We start from the raw sequence: 19542 nt of genomic DNA, 5'->3' as shown, positions 1-19542 counted from the left end.
TAGGGATCATCCATCATGCAGCATAATGTTTTGTCTAGGACATTGCCATTTCACCAGTTTTTCTCAGAAATCCTCCCTCTTTAAGCTCTCTCTCTCTCTCTCTCTCTCTGATATGATAAGCCCCACACAATATATGTACAGGGATCTTGACTACAAGCTTTGGCCTGGCACAAGAAACAAAAGATAAACACTCTGTTTGGAGAGTAATTAGTTGTCTGTAATCCCAAAGTTTGGTGCCCTTATTTAGGGACCTTAATTAGGCTGCACCACAGTACTGCTCTTCAACTGTGTGACTTTAGAATATTTGATAGAAATGACGTCATAATTCAAGGGAAGTGATCGAAGCTAGATATTCCTAGGATCTACCTAACTCTTTAAGACAAGTAGCAATGCTAGTGATGAATACTTATACAGAGATACATGAACATGCTGAGTGGTTTTTTCGTTTTTGCAGAGTAGTAGTGAGTCAGGTGGTGATCACTGTCCCAGCCATTTGGCAGCCAAGCCAAGGGACCACTGTGCTTGATTATTTTGTTGTTACTAATCCAATCATCTTTGCCCGCTATGATTGAGGACCTGCCAAAAGGAGTATTTCTAGGGTTTGTTAATTGTTGGAGTGACCCCATGTAATAAATATGTATATTTGTGGGTTCCTGCCACCATAACTAGAATATCCTCTTAACATTTTACATTACTATTAATTTACAGTGTCTTATGAGATGGACTGCCAAGCCTACTCTGCCTTTAGCTCGGGGGCCAACGAAGTTGAGGAAGAGCTGCAATTGGATTTGCAATATAAATAACAAAGAGTGTTTCATCTTAATTAATATTATTCCAAACCCTAGCTGCAACCCTAATTGTGATGATCATGATCCTGTTGCAAATCCTGTGGAATGGTAAAGGTGGAGGAGGGGAGGAGGACGAGGAGGTGGGAGAGGGGGCCCACGAGCACTATAGCAAGCTGCCGCAAGCACAAAGTTGTTCCCATTATTCTTGGCATCAAGCCCTATAATTCTGTCTCCTCAAGCTTCAGAAAGTGTCCCCCCTCCTTAATCATGGCCGTTCACTGCGAGGTCAATGGCCTAAGAAAGTGCTCGCCTGACCACTGCGTTTTCTTTCTTTTTCTTTTCCTCTCCTCTCCTCTTCTTTTCTTTTGAAGAAAGAGATGTAGGCGGTGAAAAGAGGGGCAGGGTGCTACTGGAGGTTGTGGATGACACCATGGCCACAAAAGCAGAGATGAGCCATGTGACTTCACTGCCGCTGCTGCTCCTGCTGCATGAATTGTGTCCTCGCTTTTCTTTACTCGATGCGCTAGCTTCTCTTTACACTCGGCCTTTGGCTGCCTTCCGCGGCATGTTGGATTCAGTTCATTCCACTGTTCCAACGCCACAAAGTTTACACTCTCTGGCTCTGCTTCAGTAATTTGAATTACTCGCCACAAAGTTAATTTCTGAACTTTGACTCTATGCTCTCTCTCTCGTTGTCGATAACTTCTGCGATACAATTTTTGTTTCTGCTTTTCTGGGTGGAATAATTAAGTCGATCTATGACTGAGTGCGAGTTGCGCGTGCATGCCGCTGCTCGTGCTGTTGTGCATGGACATTCTTTGCAGATGAAGATAAGTTAAAAATATTGGAGAAGTGATCCGGGACCATGCTAACTGTCGTATCTATCAATCATACTTGCACCATGCTTATATCCCGTAATGAAGGAGCTCCTTGTCATCCTTGTTTGGAAGGGCATCTAAATGTGTAGAGAGAGAGTCAAATAGATTCAGTGAAAAAACAAGAACAATAAGGACGTGTCACTGTACTTGCCCCGTATCAATGGGCACAAACTCCAAATTTTTTTCAGTCTTAAAATTTGTGCGTCGGCCCAATGGCCTTTAGGATGAGTTGGGCCGAGTTTTAAAATTTTAAAATAGTGACGATAAATAGAAGGCCGAGGGATGATCTGTTCCCGTTATCAACGATGGCCTAAATTTAGCGCAGGTCCGTTCCGTCTCCTTGGACGGTTACTTTTCTTAACGTCCTTTTCTTTCGAACCCTTCGGCCGTGGTTTCGCGTCGTTTCGCCAATCCCTCTCTTTGGTTAACCCTAGACCCGATTGTTGCCGTCGGGAGATCGGAGGAGAGGTGCTGTTGGGTAGGATGACGAAGCTCTATGTGGAGGCGGTGCAGCCGGCGGATCTGAACAAGAACACGGAGTGGTTTATGTACCCCGGGGTTTGGACCACCTACATCCTCATCCTCTTCTTCTCCTGGCTTCTCGTGCTCTCCCTCTTCGGCTGTGCACCTGGGATGGCCTGGACGTTTGTCAATCTTGCCCATTTTGCTGTATGCTCTATCTTTCGCTCGTGATTATTTCGATTGTCTTTGAAGGTTTGGGTAGAATTATTGATCGATTGCTTTTGGCGGGGTCTCGTTTGGGAAGAAATATTGAGGTTTTGGATCTTGATGGGGAGGATTTTGGGGTTACCGTTAGGGGAAGCCATGGCCCATGGAAGATTTCGCGGTCCTATCGCTTCTGTGTCTTTGCTTTCGTACCCATCCGCAAATTATACAATTATTGTAGATGGTAGTTGAGATTTTGTTATTTTACTTATTTGCATGTAACTAATGATGTGTAAAGCAAAAGGATGATGTTTTGTAGGGGAAAAAAAAATTATGCATTAACATATTTCCCTAAACAATAATTCTGTGATCCAGACCAAATAACTCAGAGAAGCTTTGGTATTGATTACCTGACCTGGAATATGACGAAGTAATTACATGAACTATACACTTGCCATCAAATAAATTTAGAGATGGATTGAGTGGTTGAGTTCTACGCTTGGAGAACCAATCTAGTTCTTAAGGCCATGAGTCAAGGTTTGTGTCAACTTAAGGAGAGAGTTGGACTGGGTTGGACAAATTGAAAGGTTTCTCTACCCAACGATTCTATCCAGATAAACCAAGGGTCTTAATTTTGAAGTTAAACTAAGGGGTGCAGAATTAAGATTGCGACCCGTGAACAAATTGACCTTTGGACAAAGTGAAAGGGCGCACGCTCTAAGATGTGACTTGGACATTGAGAATCTAACATGATAGAGCCACCCTAAGTTATATAGCGACTTACCTTCAATGGTCTTACTGAGCTTTGACTGAATTGAAAAGATTTCATCTGGAGGATTGAGCGAGGAAATCAAAGAGGCTGCCTAGAGTTGTAGCAAATTATGATAGGTACACAATTGTATTTTTTCTGGATCGAAGGTCTTCTGCACTTGGAGAGTTGATTCAAGTAGATCAAGGCACCTTAAAAGTCAGACAATCAACCTATGGGTTGTAGCACCTAAAGTTTGAGACTTCAACTGGCCTTTGGTCAAACTGTTTCAACACCTAAAGAGTGATCCTAGCAGTTACCCAAATGGGACCAACACCAAACAATCATAGAAGGATAAACTTAGGCAGTGACCTAAGGAGTTTCAAAAAGAACTATAGTGTGCTAACCTTGATGTGATTTGGCATATCAAATGTGTTGGGGGCTAATGTATAGTACAATTCAATCACAAGACCAATTATTTCAACACCCTTGGAGTAGCACTCACCTATTACAAAAAAGACATTTGGTCATGATCCAGTCCCATTGGCACGCATGCTTGCCCATTTGGCTAAGCACATCATAGGAGTATGTAGGCAAATAGGTCAACCTAGGTTGGCAAAGGTCTAACAAGACCTTTTCATATACAACAATCTCTATGCATGAACAAGCAAGACACTGATTTTCGCAAAAACCACGGCCATAACTTACAATCGAAAATCATTTGAAGAGGTGGAAACTACTTCTAGGCCATGGTAAAAGAGGGATGTGATGCAAAAGTAAGGTGAACATTATGTATGAACACAGTTCCTTCCGCGCAAGTTTTTTCCATATTCTCTGCAGCACAGTCATTTACTTGAACATCACAGGTGATAGCTTGGTTTCCTACTCCAGTTATTTATTCCTTTCACAGTGACACCCTATTGACCGACAAACATCCAGATGGTGCATTTCATCCTTTACTAAGAAGGATTGAGTTAGGCTCTAATTGCTCCTCAATGATTGGACGGCCATAATGATTGACCCTGGAGGAAATTTACTTTATCTGTTATATAACCTATGTTTTTGTTTTTTGTTTTTATTATTTTCTGGATTTTTTTCTGCATTCGCATTCATTTGTTTATTTTTAAAAGTAATTTAAAATGTTTGGCAAAAAAGTTCTTGGAGAAAATGGTTTGCTCTATTTTATTTGGACATTAATCGTTGTTTGCAAATTGCACATAGGTAGCATGGTAGCTGAAGGTGGGATTTCTGAGCGTCTCGCCAATTTGGTTCTATAATCTATTGAGACATTATTTAGGTTTTCATTGCTTTTCTTATAAGTTATCTTTTCCATAAGCATTCAAAAATTGTATGTTTGGTCTGACATTTTGGACTGTTTGATCTGTTTCTTAAGGGGATCTTCACAATTAGTATTTTTCTTATACACAATTCTACTATACCATTCTTTTCTCAAGCTGCATATCTTATTTGTCATCTATTCCATTCAGTACATATACATAATTGTTTTTTGTTATGATTTCTCCTGTAACTTTGATTTTAATTTAATATGTTTATTGGATAACACTAAGGCAAACTGAGTGGTCACATGCAATATTCTATTATTTGATATTTGTCCAAGTAATTATGAATTTATAAACAATCAAGAACAGGATTTTAAGTGCTTGATGAGCAATTGTTACATACTATTCTATTGTTTCATCATTGTCCAAGTGATTACAAACCCAGATTTGATAACTTGTTAACATGTTTCCGCACTTCAAAAGTTGCATGCTTTTTCATTCCATAAGTTATAGATAGATAAAAAAAATATATTCTTATATGTTTCATTTTCCAGATAACTTATCACTTTTTCCACTGGAAGAAGGGAACACCCTTTTCAGATGACCAGGGCATTTACAACAGTTTGACTTGGTGGGAGCAGATGGATAATGGAAAACAGCTTACCCGGAATAGAAAATTCTTGGCTGTCGTCCCTGTGGTTCTGTAAGTAAATCAAAATTACTTTCAGTATTAGTGAGCTTCTGTGACGAATGATGGTGAAAGCAATTTACAGTAGACTCATGTTAGACAGTTGTTAATCTCGATTCACAATTTCCAAATCCATAGTTGCAAGTGAATGCATTCCCAAGTCTTAATATGAAACACATCCTTCCCCTATCAAGATCTATGGATTCAAGGATGCGGCAAGGCTAGCCTTAATTTGAGAGGAGTCGGAAGATAATCTATGAGCATAAAGTTATTAAGTAAACAAAATTTCATTAGCTAGTTATATTGCTCTAACAAATTTCACTAGAGTAAAATAATCCAAATGATCGTTTGCAAATGATATGGAACTTTGCTGTTTGCCTTTTGGCCTTTAACCTTCGTTGCAAAACAAAACCATTCATGTAAAAGCCCTTGTAATAACATGTTACTTGTAATTGATGCATGGATTTTGATTGGTTTAGCAACTATAATTTGGGACTATTTTTGCATCGGATGGGCCAACATTTTTCAATTAGCCAATTTGTCATGCGCCTTTATCTGCTAATTAATTTGTGACTGGTTGGCAATTCCCAGGTACTTAATAGCTTCACACACAACTGATTACCGGCATCCAATGCTTTTCCTCAACACCGTTGCTGTGACCGTACTGGTCGTCGCCAAATTGCCTAACATGCACAAAGTTCGTATTTTCGGTATCAACGCCGGCCACTGAGCAGCAAGCAGCAGCTCTTTGTCAAAAGATGGTGCCAGTCATACTGTATCCTAGTGGTTCTATGTTAGAAAGAAATCCCTGTACAAAGCATCTATCTTTCGTTTCTTGTAGGACATTGACGGAGGGGTTTCAGAGCATCAATCACCTTGGTTTGTTGATAAGGATGCCAATGCTGACCGTCATCCTGCCAGCATTGAAAACGTAACGAGTTACAAAGGGCCATTGAAATGATATTTTGTTGGTAAGCTTGAGCTATTCATACAACTCGAATGTCTCTAAGCAAGAATGTCCTTCAGTCAGGGATGACTTTAATCTAATGTTTCAATAAATCAGATAGTCAATCTCCATTTTTAAAGTAATGTACAGAACAGAGAACAAGAAACTCAGAACACTATGCATATTCAAAATGACTGATTTGGTGAAAGTTTATACCATCACTCATATATGCCAACTAGTTTCCATGAGTTAGGCACACCTGTGAGCCCAAAAACAACAGGCGGAGAGATAAGGTCCTCTGGTTGGTATACCAAGACTATTTTCCTACTAGTTATAGCTTAGGCTTCATCATTTTAGTTCATATGATTTGGTCGATTCCTTTCACTGCTTCCCTCTTTTTTTTTGTATTTAATACATGACTTTTCACTAGCTTTGTCATCTTTTCTATGCTATTGTAATTGAATGCTTATTATCTGTTACGAAGTCCTTTGTATTGTCTTGGAGTATGCAATGAATGAATCCTTGGCCTTCTATGCTTTGAAATGCATTAGTTTAATTATGACATCAGGATTTATGTACGTTACTTTGAATATTAAAAAAAATTCAAAATTGATTTCCCTAACACATGCTGGGTGACCATTTCCAGGAAGTCATTACAGTTGACGCATCCATACTAAGGCAGGGGAGAAGCGTGGTTGTAACATCAGTAAATTTCAGTGCAAAGAAAACCGGGAAACTTCTATATACATCTCGTTCTACCTTTTACATTATGCCAGTGGCCAGTCTGTAAACCCCTATTTTACAAACCAACATTCTAAGAAACATGGTATATACATTAAGTACATTGTTCGTGATTACAGGTATTGTTCTTCTATAACATAAGTTCCGTTACAGTGTCAATTCTTTACTTTGCAATAGTTGCTGCCTCCAATTACTATTGTTATTTTTTTTATATAAGATACATTTAATCCACTCATTTCCTCTTCCTGAGCATATACTATATTCTTTATGTAAGAACTCATGTCCTGTATTCTTTGCTCATGTTTTGATCATTTGCCAACTTGCTAAATCAAACTTTTATTACTTATTGTTCTTTTCACATTCCAAAATGGTGATAGAAAGGTATCTTATTAAATTTGCTATTTCCTTTCATAAAGCAACGTTTAATACCCAAGTCAATTCATTTTCATTAGTTTGATTTATTTGAATAAATTGTGTGGGGTCTTGGAGCAGCTTGTTAAAATCGACTTTGCCTCCACCGGAGTGGCATGCTGTGAAGAATTGTCTCTGAATGGTGGAGTCAAACATTTGAAGATATACTTGATTCAGTGCGGAGTGCCATGGAAGTTTCAGCAGCACCTCATATGAAACCAGAACTCATGTCCTTATCATCCAGCAAGGCAGCGGATCTGACGTCTGGACAGAAAATTCCAATGGTAATTTACCAAAACTCATTCTTGATTTTGTAGTTTAACGATCCTTTTTAATTCGCTTTACTCGAGAATATTTCCATCTTATAAAAGTTTAAGCAAAAAAACAGATTGAATTTCATATAGAAATGTGTATTTGGATTGGCATTAAAAAAGGGAAGTGTTTATTTCTTAAGTTTACGAAGTTATTCTTTTTTTCGTCCGTGTTCCTGACGAACAAAAATGATTTTACGCGACGTCTTTGTCCCACCCCCCTAGGGGTGTAATCGAGTCGAATCGAACTCTTAGATGTTTGAGTTTGGCTCGTTTATAATCGAACCGAACTCGAACTTTATTTAACGAATATATTTATGGCTCACGAGCTTATTCGAGTTTTTATCGAGCCTAAATGAGCTTAATAAATATAAATTATAAATTTAAATATTTATTAAAATTAAATTATATATTTTTAAAAAATTATAATATTTTTGTTAAAATTTATAATTTTATTTTAATAAATAAATTTAATATATTTATCTATGTTTTTCATAAGTAGAGTGTAAAATTTATAAATTCAATATCAAAATTATTATTTTTTTATTTAAAAGTTGATTTATGAGTTTAACGAACATGTTCACGAGCTAACGAGTCGAATATTATGAAGCTTGAGCTTGGTTTATTTATCTTAACGAGTTTCATTAAACGAGCTCAAACGAATTTTTATCAAATCGAGCTTCGAATAATTCACGAACGACTTGATTTATTTACACTTCTACCCCTCATTTTTAACTATTTAATTATTTAAGATTTCGTTTGTCGTGATTTAATCTTTTATGCCACTTGTTCACGGTATGAAATGCGTAACAGCTAAATTTTCAATATGAAAAAAAAAAAAATCTCTCCATGCGAAGGGACAAAAGGAGTTGGTCGAATGGTCGGTGCCTTTTTTATGCTTCGTTGTCTTCACTTTCGGTGTTCTTCAATGCTTTTATGGAACAAAGTTAAATTAACTTAAGTGTCTTACAAGGGTAATATTTTGATGGTTGATAAAAAAATTTCATGAATCAAAGAATTAGTCAGGATATTTGGATTTTAAAAAAAATATTTTTTTTAAAAATAATTTGAATAAGTTATATATTAGCTGAACGTAATCCTAAAACTACTAGAAAATAATTTTAAATGTTCAATGCGCAGATATGCAAAAAACAAAAAAAAAAAATCCTCTCATTGACTTATTTTAAACCAATCAACCCACTGAATCAGCTAGTTAGATCTTTTTTTGGTTAGAGATGGATATTTTGAAGGTCAATTTTTTAGGTATGATGGAGAAGACATAGCTTCCTGCACCATTCGATTGAAATAAAATCTGAGCAAACTGTCGAAGGCACGACGCCGCCAACTCAAATCTCTAGACAAAGAAATTGTGATCGCAGATCGTTCTGACATCGACATGCTTCTTTCTACTCAATATTTCGAATCTAGTAACTTATTTATTATTTATTTTCTTTTTCCAGTTACAAATGTCACAGTCGAAGCCTCTGCGATTGACACCTACTCGGATGGCTGGCTGACTGGCTGCTGACACCCTTCCCACGGTCATCGTTGGTAAACATACGGCGGACAACTCTGACTTTTAATAAGGTTCCCATTCAACCCAACACGAAGGGGCATTCTCGTCATTTTACTTCTCCGCCCCTCACCTGCCTTTGTTTTTTCGTATATATCACGGACTTGCCACCACTTTCCGACATTCTGCATCTTTATCCTGAAATCCACCTTTCGATTTTCCGCGATACGGATCTCGATTCATTTCTACCTGCCCAGAGTTGCGATTTTTTTTTGAGATTTGGATATTCTTCTCTGCCTTTGGGAGATCGGATTGGGTGGTGGGATTGAGACTGGTGTTTACGGATTTCGGTGCTGCTGCCTATGGGCGCCGGTGCATCCATCGTCAAGGATCTGGAGGGGGAGCTTGAGGCAGGCCTCGGGGACCTGCCGGAGAGCTGCGTGGCGGAGGTGCTGCTCCACCTCCACGCTCCGGAGATCTGCGGCGCTGCGCGGCTGAGTCGGACGTTCCGGGCGGCTGCTTCGGCGGACTTTGTGTGGGAGGCGAAGCTCCCCGAGAACTACGCGTATCTTTTGGAGCTGGCCCGCGCTGAGAGATCGAGCTGCGAAAAGGGTCGCCTTTGCTTGAAGGAGGTGTATTTTTGGTTGTGCCGGCCGAATCCCCTGGACGGGGGCAACAAGGTGAGAAATTCTGGTGTGTGGAATTTGGGATTTAGATCAAAATGTACGCTGTTTCTTGTTTATCAAGTAAAAGTGTGAAAAATGGCCGTATAATTCTTATTATTTGACCAACTTTTTTTTTCTTTGAAATTTAGATATTCTGGCTGGAGAAGAACCGGGGTGGGATTTGCATGTCGATTTCGTCAAAAGGACTGCTAATTACAGGGATCGATGATCGAAGGTACTGGAATTATGTCTCGACTGACGAGTCCAGGTATCTCATCTCATCATTTTTAAAACAGAGTAATTTACCTGTTACCATCAAATTTATTGATCATATATGTACTCTTTCTTAGTTTTCTGCTTCTCTTCTTTCTTAATAGGCAATTTATTAGCTGTTTGATTCTTTGTAGTCTATCTACAGCCTCGCTTGCGATAAATTAATTATTGAACGCAAAAAGGTTAACATTCCCAAAATATCTAAGAGTTCATCTGATCCAGTATGTGCATAGAGGTGGTGGATATTTAACCAGTGTTGTTGATGTCTTTGTTTCCTCATCTCTACATTTTTGTAATTTTTCCTAGTTTTTGCAGAAATCTAGCATTCTCGCATACTGTAGAGATGGTTACATAGGACTTTGGCTATGCTCCATTCTTCAAGTGCAGCGTATGATTCATCACAGCACTTGTGAGGACCCTTTATAATATTTCTCTATCTTTCTTGTTTTCTTCAAAATATTAGCCCCTAGTGGATTCTGCCACTTAGGAAGACTACTGTCTCTAAACCATCATCATTGATATTTCTTGTTCTTCAGCCACAGGTTTTAGGCAGAAAGATCAAACGCTGCTTTATTTAGTATTTACGTAAAACAAATAAAATAAGACAGAAATTTGCAAGGCGATGAGGAAAAGGGTTAAGCTTGCTGTTTGTTTGATTATCTTTAAATTTTTCTTTATTAACAAGAGCTGTGAATCCTTGCTAAACTTAAGTTTTTAACAGCTTTCTGAACCTTTCTTTATTTTCTCTGTTTCAATCCATCCTCTTTTCGTATATCAAGCTTTGTGCTTCTATTTCTTGAGTAATCATCCACAGAAACAATATAAAAGGTAAAAAAAAAAGAGGTAAAAGCAAGAAGTGCTATTAGGATAACTCTACATTTATTGTTATTTCAAACATTTTTCCTCTCACATGCAATCAGGCAAGATCCCCTTGGATTAGTGGAGAACTGAACACAAATTCTGGAATGATAATTTGAGAGCAAATGTTGATGCCCTTAAAGTTATGGCAATCTACACTAATTGTAGAGCTAGTACATTTAATTAGCCACATGTATTTTCTTTCTTTTCAGTTTCTTTTAGGTTTCTGAAGTCTATCCTTCTTTACAGTTTGGTTCGTTGGCATGTGGATTTAGAGTAGAATTAGTTTTGTAACAGGTAAGTTAACTGAAACCAGCTAAGCAAAATGTGAAAAATAATTCTATAATGTGTTTTTAATTGGGATCACAAGCTATTAAATGTGAATATATGTTTAATAGATATAACTTGGTCTACATAGTGTTATGTTGTATGTTTCGCCTTCTTACTTGGCCCAAGCATGAAATTTTATATAAGTTCTATTATTTGAGCTTATTCAATTGAAAGATGATCAATATTGAAGAATTACATCTCTCTTGTAAAACTCAACCTAATAAATTAGAAAAATTATCAAAGCAAATTGAGATATAAAACAATCTAAATTAAACTCCTACAAAAACTATTCTATCTTCTTAGTTAAAACTTACCAAACTAGTTAGCACTCTAGAGTTAAAATAATCACCAACTTAAAATAATTCCTAAAATAACTTATTCTCCAAAAGAGAAGAGCTTACCAAAATAACTCACAGAAATCTTTACGTTTTTTAAAATATTAGTTTCCTTATTTGCATTACACGCAAATCAACCTTCATCCAATAACTTGTTATAGAGGCCTATTATTGGGTATCGTGGCAATCTACACAATTCCGAGAAATTTATCTCAACTTTATAAGAATTTCTGAAAAAAGGTTTAGACCAACTTCGCCGAAACCAACTCCAAAACTTTGATTGAATTAGATCTTGCTGTTTGTCAATTCATCTCTAAGATGGTCTTATTATAAACTAAGCAAAATTAAAGATAAAAGTGACTCAGCTTCAATCTGTAAGAAAGTCTACAGAACTAAAATGATTGATCCAAATCCTATTTTATTAAGACAAATTTTCTGAAGAACGTAAATCAAGATTATCCAATCCAACCAAGCTGATAAGATTTGAAATTGGTCTCACTTGAATAAAATGCAAAACTTGACAGTGCCCAAGACTAACTCTTACCATTCTTTGACTGCTCTTTCCATTCTGAATAATGTTAATGAATATGTAGGATTTGTTGGAAATCAATTCCAAATGTAGGCAATTTTTAGAATAACATTTGTTCTATAGGAATAATTTCCTCTGTATTTTTTCCCTGAAACAACCATGTCCTAATCTGCATGGCAAATTATTGATAGATAGCCAAATTAATTATGAAGTGTTCCCAAAAGGGGTTGTTCTTAATGAAAAGACAAAAGTCATCTCTGATGTTTACCTTGCAGATTCCACGAAGTAGCTTATCTTCAACAAACATGGTGGTTTGAGGTTGATGGTGAAGTTGATTTCCGCTTCCCCGCAGGCACTTACAGCCTATTTTTCAGGCTTCATCTTGGCCGACCTGCTAAGAAATTCGGCCGCCGGATCTGCAGCTCCGATCATGTTCATGGGTGGGACATAAAACCAGTGCAGTTTCAGCTATCCACTTTGGACGGTCAGAATGCTACTTCTCATTGTTATTTAGACGAACCCGGGAGATGGATTCTGTACCATGCTGGCGATTTTGTTGCAGAAAACTCTAATGTGTCAACCAAGCTCAAATTCTCAATGACACAAATCGATTGCACGCACACAAAAGGTGGGATCTGCATCGACTCTGTGTTGATTTATCCCAAAGGTTTTGCCCACGAAAAGATCTTTACATGCTACTCATGACAACGTAGTGGACTGGGAGATAGGAATTTGGCATCCTTTCCCTGTAGGCTGCAAGCAATGTAGATAAGGTATCTGTACCATTTTGACTCGGAAAATAGAGTCGTCAGGCTTTGATGAAGTTAAAAGGATCGATGTTAACTTAGAACGAAAAGAGAAACGATGGGGAGGTTCAGCTCAGTCATAATAGAACAGGAAGTACAATACGTTTAATGTGATCCAGTTCTGAAATAGTGCTTTGATGCCACCAAATTAGTGAGTGTTATGTGGTATTTTACTTTAATTCTTTTTGTCGTCAACTTGAACTGGAGCTGAGAAGATTCAAATTGTCTCCTTTTTTCCTAAACATTTCTTAGATAGTACATGTCTCTAAACTTCTCAAATATAGATTAAGTCCTTAACAAAATTCTTTTCTAGATGATAAATAAAATGTCTTTTAACCTCATCTTACAAAGAGTAGAAGGAAATGTAGATTAATCATTCTTCTACCTTCTTTTTTTTAATGAAGTGCAGCTTAAAGTTTATTTGTGTGTGTGTTTTTTTATTTAAACTGAATTAATTTTGATGCAATTTAACTAACTTGAGATTTTGTATTAAAGAATCAAATCTATAGTTGTTAATATCAGTCCAACTCAGACGATCTATATCAATGTTAGGGCATCTGCAATGGGTTTATAATTTATGCTATAAACTTCTAATTATAAATCACATCCCTTAGGTGGGGTTTATAATTTTTTCAGTAAATCAGATTTTGGGATCGGTTTATATATATATTTTTTTTAAGAGTGAGGTCATGAAAAAAGATAAGTAAAATTAATTAATCAACTACCTGGTGAAAAATAATAAAAAAAATAAAATAGAAATGATAAACTTAACTAGCTTCGAGTGATCGATTCTGTTTTACGAAATTTTTTCATCGGTCATTAGAATAAATCGAAAAGTACTCTAACGAATGATTAAAAAGTCTAACATTTACATCCGTTGGTTGTCCATCTCATTTGAAAGAAAATAGTGACAAGTAATAAAGATATTATTTTAAAAGAAGCGAGGTTATTAATTAATATTATATATAGTAAATAAAATTAATTAATATCATATATAGTAAATAAAATTATAAATAAAGATAAGAAAAAAATAAAAATAAGAAAATTAATAGTGGGTTATAAAAAGTCACAGGAGAGATTTATAATAATGGAAAGATGTTTTTAAAAAGAGTAAAATTTTAATTTTTGGTATGACAATGATATAACAAAGTATAAACTTCCTTTTAAAGGTTTATGACGGTTAATGTCCTTACAAACGGAGTCTGGGACACTAATTTTCTAATGGTGGATATCTCTAATCAATAGTTTTATTATATTATATTATTATTTTAATAATTAGAAGATGAATAACTTATTATTTGTTAGTTAATTTATAATTGATAAATGATTCAGTGGGTTAATTAATTATTTAATAATTAATTAATAATTTCTAATTATATATGTTTTTTTTTGTACAATAGCGTACAAACTATTTTATAAATTTATAATTTTTATTTTTAAAATATAATAATCTTAAACTGTGATGAATCGTGTTGAATCGTTAATCGAATCGTGAATCGACAATTCAAGATTATGAATCGTAATCATCTTAGACGGTTAAAGTTAAGAATCAACCTGTCAGAACTTTCGAACCAACGATTTCAAAACGTCAATTTGGAATCGGAATAGGAAGACAAACTATTTTTCAAAGATTTTTTATATATACAAATACTTTTTCATAAATAAAATTAGGCCGGTATTTATTTATTTTACACTTTGAAATAGGAAAGTACATATAGACATAAAAAAAAATAGAAGGATAAAAAAAAGACAATTACTTCTTTATTATTGATTGATAATTGTCAGAGTCTAAATCATCTATTTATACATATTATTAAGATAATATATAAAAAAATATAATGATAAATATGAAAATATATCATCATAAATATAATAACATATTATCATGAATATATTAATATATTATCATAAATATGATAATAATAAATATAGAAATAATAATAAATATAGTTTGGATTGTAATCTAAATATGTTAAATCATAAATCAATTTCTAAATTTCCCGAACTACTATTTTAAGAAGAGATATTAGACATTTTGTTTTAAAATAAAGTTGATGACAAATTTATATTGTATCGTCGTTGATAATTAATGAAGATGAAAGCGGAGTAAAAGAGATAAAAGAGAATTAACAGAATTGACTGGATTAAATAATTAAATCAAATCAAATTAGTATTTGAATTATTCTAATAATTCTATTAAAATTATTAGAATAATTATCAGATTCTATTATTTATTAATTGGTCAATTGACGAAGTCCTTTTTAAATTATATATTGTATTATGACAAATATCAATTAATAATAAATTGTATTGCTCTCCTATTATTTCGTGATTTTTCCTATTCTTCTTTTTACTTACATGATTTCAAAATCATCTCTTTTTATCTTCCTTCTTCCCTCAACTTGTTGAGATCGAGATCTAATAAACGAAGAACCTTTTTTTTATTTTTTATTTACCGGGTTCGGAGGTAGTGATGGACTCCGAGGATGACATGCATGACGCCAACGACCTAGAGTCGGTGGACGACGATTTCTATAGCGGGGACACCGCGATGGGCAACGATGAAGGCGACGATTTCGATTTCGTCGACAACGAGTCGGATGACTCCGAGGACATCACCTATCACCGCCAGCAGCAAAATTATACTATTTTAAGTGAAGCTGATATAAGACTGCGCCAAGAAGAAGACATTAGCAGGGTTTCAACTGTGCTTTCAATATCCAGATCATCTGCATGCATTCTTCTACGCCATTATCAATGGAGCGTTAGTCGAGTAAACGAAGAATGGTTTGCAGATGAAGAACATGTTCGAAAGGTTGTTGGTCTGTTGGAGAAGCTAGTTGAAGTGCAGAATCCTAGAGAGCTTACTTGTGGAATTTGTTTCGAAAACTATCCTCGCGACAGGATGACCTCTGCTATTTGTGGCCATCCTTTTTGTGGCACTTGCTGGAGAGGTTATGTTGGCACATCAATAAGAGATGGCCCTGGATGCTTAATGCTGAGGTGTCCAGATCCATCATGTGGTGCTGCCGTTGGTCAAGACATGATTGATCTATTGGCTAGTCATGAAGACAAAGAGGAGTATTCTCGCTATCTTCTTAGATCTTATATTGAAGATAATAGAAAGACAAAATGGTGCCCTGCTCCTGGTTGTGAATTTGCAATCGAGTATGTAATTGGCAGTGGAAACTATGATATTTGCTGCAATTGCTCGTATGGCTTCTGTTGGAATTGCACTGAGGAGGCTCATCGGCCAGTTGATTGTGATACGGTGGCAAAATGGATACTGAAAAACAGTGATGAATCTGAGAATATGAACTGGATATTGGCCAATTCAAAACCTTGTCCGAAGTGCAAACGCCCAATTGAGAAAAATCAAGGATGCATGCATATTACATGTACAACTCCTTGTAAATTCGAGTTTTGCTGGCTATGTCTTGGTCCATGGTCAGAACATGGGGAAAGGATTGGTGGATTTAACGCCTGTAATCGCTATGAAGCTGCAAAGCAGGAAGGAGCGTACGATGAATCTGAAAGAAGAAGAGAAATGGCTAAAAAATCTCTGGAAAGATATACTCATTACTATGAACGATGGGCAACTAATCAGTCATCAAGGCAAAAGGCACTTTCAGATTTACATAGCGTGCAAAATGAAAAGCTTGAGAAACTGAGTGTCCGACAAAGACAACCTGAGTCACAGCTCAAGTTCATGATAGAAGCCTGGTTACAGATTGTGGAATGTAGGCGAGTGTTGAAATGGACATATGCGTATGGTTATTATCTACCTGAGCACGAACATGCCAAGAGACAGTTCTTTGAATATGTGCAAGGTGAGGCCGAGTCTGGATTGGAACGTCTTCATCAATGCGCTGAGAAGGAGCTCCAGGTATACCTTGATGCAGAAACTCCTATGAAAGATTTCGATGATTTCCGCACCAAGTTAGCTGGTTTGACGAGTGTGACCCGCAACTACTTTGAAAACCTAGTCCGAGCCCTGGAGGCTGGTTTAAAGGATGTAGGCTCTTCTAATAGCGAAGCTACCTGTAGTAAAACTTCAAGTTCGAAGAGTTTGGGCACAAAGGGAAAGGGTGGCAAGTCTAAAGCAACAGGAAACAATTCCAGATTAGCTGGTGGTCCCAGCCACAGCTTGGATGAGAGCAACCTCTGGTTCTGCCATCACTGCACCTATGCCAACCCTAAATCTGCCAAGGCATGCCAGATGTGCGAGCATCGGAGGTAGAGCAGTGAGATCTCTAGCATATTTCTCATTAGTAACTTTTATAAGTTTTACCTATCAAATATGTAAAATATCATAATAAAATAATAATTAAATAATAAAATTTAATAGACGAATAACCTTAATAAAATTTTTAAAAATTTTCTGAGAATTTTTCGGAACTCGTTTGACGAATTTAAGGGGATGAATCAATAGGTTAAGAGGAAGCATGTTTGAATATCCTAATTAAAGTGAGAGTTGATATATTTAATTAACCTATATTATATATTAAAAACCTAAGTTTCCTAATCGATTCACCTCGATCTCCTTTAGTCCTTCTGCCTTCTTCGCTCGACTCACGTCGCCCTCTCCTCGTGATTTCTTCCCTATCACGTGACGCCAACCCGTGCTGCTCTGATTGCTGACCGTCGGCTGTTGGACGATGACGCCGATGACAAGGAGGGTTGAACATTTCAGGCGCACGACCACCGGCGTGGGACGCAGCCGCGATAGGGGCGACGCCCAATCCCTCCTACGATCTGCCCTCCCATCTTGTGATTGCACGGGCGCAGATCCATCACCGCCTTTGTGTGGGGCTAGAGCAGTGACGTCGATGCCGATGGCACACCCCTTGATTTCCACCATTCGCGGTGTCGATTCTTTTCGCCATGCCCTAGCAACCGAGATTCCCCTTTCGATCCAACGCCATTTACCTTGTGCTGGGCAGACACCGCGAATCACCGCCACTGTTGCAATCACCACTGGATGCCATCATCTATCTTCAATCTTGGGCTATCGTTGGCTGCTTGGCTACTAGGAGATAGTTGTTGTCAGAGTTGGATTTGTTGACATGAATTTGAGGTATATTTCTCGAATTAAGCATTAGTGTATTACATGGTAGATCACGTGATTTAGTTAGCTAATCCTTGTTGGTATGATTTGGGTACATGAATCAGATAATGGATTTGATATCAGGATTGTGAATTTGGGGGTTGGAACTTAAGGGGCAGCCATTGCACTGTAGTTTCAGCCATGAATCCACGACAACAAGCTTCTCTAGCTGAGTCAACATCGAAGTCTCTGGATTGGGGTAAGATGAGTTTTGAATTATGTTGATTAGAGGTTGGTTAGCAATTGATTTGAATTTCTGTTTGTATGTTTGATTAGGAGGGGTAGTGATTTCATCTTCACCGACAGAGAGTTATTCTAGCTATAAGGCATTGGTTGAGCCATCAATTTGGGTGAGTGGTTGACATTGATCTATGTTTAGTTTAAACATTTGGATTGTGGAATGGTTAATGATATAAGTTTGGTTAATTAAGAGATGGATGAAGTTTCTGAAAGATTATAACTGTACCATTAGCTATCACCCGGGAAAAATTAATGTGGTTGCCGATGCACTTAGCTGGAAGTCTAGAGGGACTTTAGCTTGCCACCGAGTTTTAGTCACGGACTTGATTCAGGGTTTCTCCGAGTTGAGCCTTAAGGAGCAGGGACGGACAGAGCAGGGTATTCTGGTTATCATGGTTGCTTAGTCGTCGATCAGGATGATGATCCGAGAGGCCAAGAAAAAGAACATAGAGACAAAGAAAAAGAAGACAATTACTTCTTTAGAATAGATTGATAATTGTCATCATAAGCTAACTCGCCTATTTATACATATTGTCAAAATAATATTTGAAAAATAAATATTGTTAAGATAATATATGAAAAATATAATGATAAACATAAAAACATATTATTATAAATATGGTAGCATATTATCATGAATATGGTAATATTTTTATGAGATGTAATGGGCATATCAGTGAAAGTTAAGATAATGTGGCAGTCAAAGAAAGGGGGCATGACAGTCAAAGTTAATGAAGGAGAGCACCTCTCCATCTGGCTTTGGTTGGCTACCCAGCACTAAGGCTCGCCTAATTGACCCGGTCGGATTCCAAGTTATGCAGGAAAAGGTCGACCAAGCTATGGAGCAGGTCGAACATAAGGGGTTCAATGATTTACCCTCTAAAGAGATAGTGTGCTCGGTCACTTAATAGCAGATCGAGTTTAAGGACGACCTCCCTTATGGGTCGGCCGGAATAACCGACCCCCCTCACCTTCGTCCTTACGAGCATCTCTACATACGCCTGGTCGATATGATTACCAATCAATTATATGGGTATCTATTCTATTCAATAATAGAATCAGACGGGCTTATATGACCCCATACCCGTCTCCTCTATGCCTAAGTGTAAGATAGTTGTATAAATCGAGTTAGAATCTCAAGTATACTTTATCTACAAGTTATTATATACCAGTCGGATAAAGGATTGACTGGGCTTACGACACTTTGGCTCAAAATGCCGACCGGACTTCTCAGAACACAACTTCATTTTTCCAGAAGCCCATTATACGCTGGGTCGGCCAAAAGACCGATCGGGCCTAGGATGCTTACTCACATGTTATCTGATGGATTTTTAGTACGCCCAGGGCATCATATTATTTCCCAAATGGATTTTTACATAGTCTTCAATACATAACAGAGTAGCTTAATACGAGAACATGCATAAAGATG

The 19542-nt window shown here is 37.0% G+C and overlaps 3 protein-coding genes and 2 long non-coding RNA genes across 11 annotated transcripts; all 5 read left to right on the top strand.

The window, feature by feature from the left end:
* The first annotated feature begins 1976 nt into the window (after positions 1 to 1976).
* LOC122024867 (ORM1-like protein 2) lies at positions 1977 to 5865 on the top strand. Its single transcript, XM_042583589.1, has 3 exons — positions 1977 to 2335; positions 4915 to 5063; positions 5640 to 5865. Exons 1-3 carry the CDS (start codon positions 2150 to 2152, stop codon positions 5776 to 5778), a joined length of 474 nt encoding a protein of 157 aa, XP_042439523.1. The 5' UTR covers positions 1977 to 2149; the 3' UTR covers positions 5779 to 5865.
* Positions 5866 to 6114: 249 nt separating this feature from the next.
* Positions 6115 to 7599, top strand: LOC122024044. The gene is made up of 2 exons (XR_006123297.1): positions 6115 to 6854; positions 7228 to 7599. It is a non-coding gene; the product is annotated as an uncharacterized LOC122024044 (long non-coding RNA).
* A 1494-nt stretch (positions 7600 to 9093) lies between these two features.
* LOC122024651 (F-box protein PP2-A13-like) lies at positions 9094 to 12945 on the top strand. 7 transcript variants are annotated; one of them, XR_006123490.1, is made up of 5 exons: positions 9107 to 9650; positions 9785 to 9903; positions 10054 to 10143; positions 10224 to 10317; positions 12236 to 12284. XR_006123490.1 is itself a non-coding variant. In XM_042583312.1 (4 exons), exons 1-4 carry the CDS (start codon positions 9333 to 9335, stop codon positions 12663 to 12665), a joined length of 789 nt encoding a protein of 262 aa, XP_042439246.1. In that variant the 5' UTR covers positions 9132 to 9332; the 3' UTR covers positions 12666 to 12945. The 7 variants fall into 7 exon arrangements, 4 of the variants coding, with proteins under 4 accessions (XP_042439247.1, XP_042439246.1, XP_042439248.1 ...); XR_006123491.1 differs by lacking the exon at positions 10054 to 10143 and having other exon boundaries at positions 9125 to 9650; positions 12236 to 12374; XR_006123492.1 differs by lacking the exon at positions 12236 to 12284 and having other exon boundaries at positions 9132 to 9650; positions 10043 to 10143; positions 10224 to 10323.
* A 2294-nt stretch (positions 12946 to 15239) lies between these two features.
* LOC122024259 (probable E3 ubiquitin-protein ligase ARI8) lies at positions 15240 to 17006 on the top strand. Its single transcript, XM_042582837.1, has one exon. The coding sequence runs from the start codon at positions 15240 to 15242 to the stop codon at positions 17004 to 17006; it is 1767 nt and encodes a 588-aa protein (XP_042438771.1).
* A 303-nt stretch (positions 17007 to 17309) lies between these two features.
* On the top strand, positions 17310 to 18298 carry LOC122025529. The gene is made up of 3 exons (XR_006123746.1): positions 17310 to 17843; positions 17939 to 18072; positions 18150 to 18298. It is a non-coding gene; the product is annotated as an uncharacterized LOC122025529 (long non-coding RNA).
* The last annotated feature ends 1244 nt before the right edge of the window (positions 18299 to 19542 follow it).

The sequence above is a fragment of the Zingiber officinale genome, chromosome 9B (genome assembly GCF_018446385.1).
Source record: "Zingiber officinale cultivar Zhangliang chromosome 9B, Zo_v1.1, whole genome shotgun sequence".
Classification (NCBI taxonomy): Eukaryota; Viridiplantae; Streptophyta; class Magnoliopsida; order Zingiberales; family Zingiberaceae; genus Zingiber; species Zingiber officinale.
Note: the sequence above shows the minus strand (reverse complement) of the source record. Positions and strands in the feature narration are given on the sequence as shown.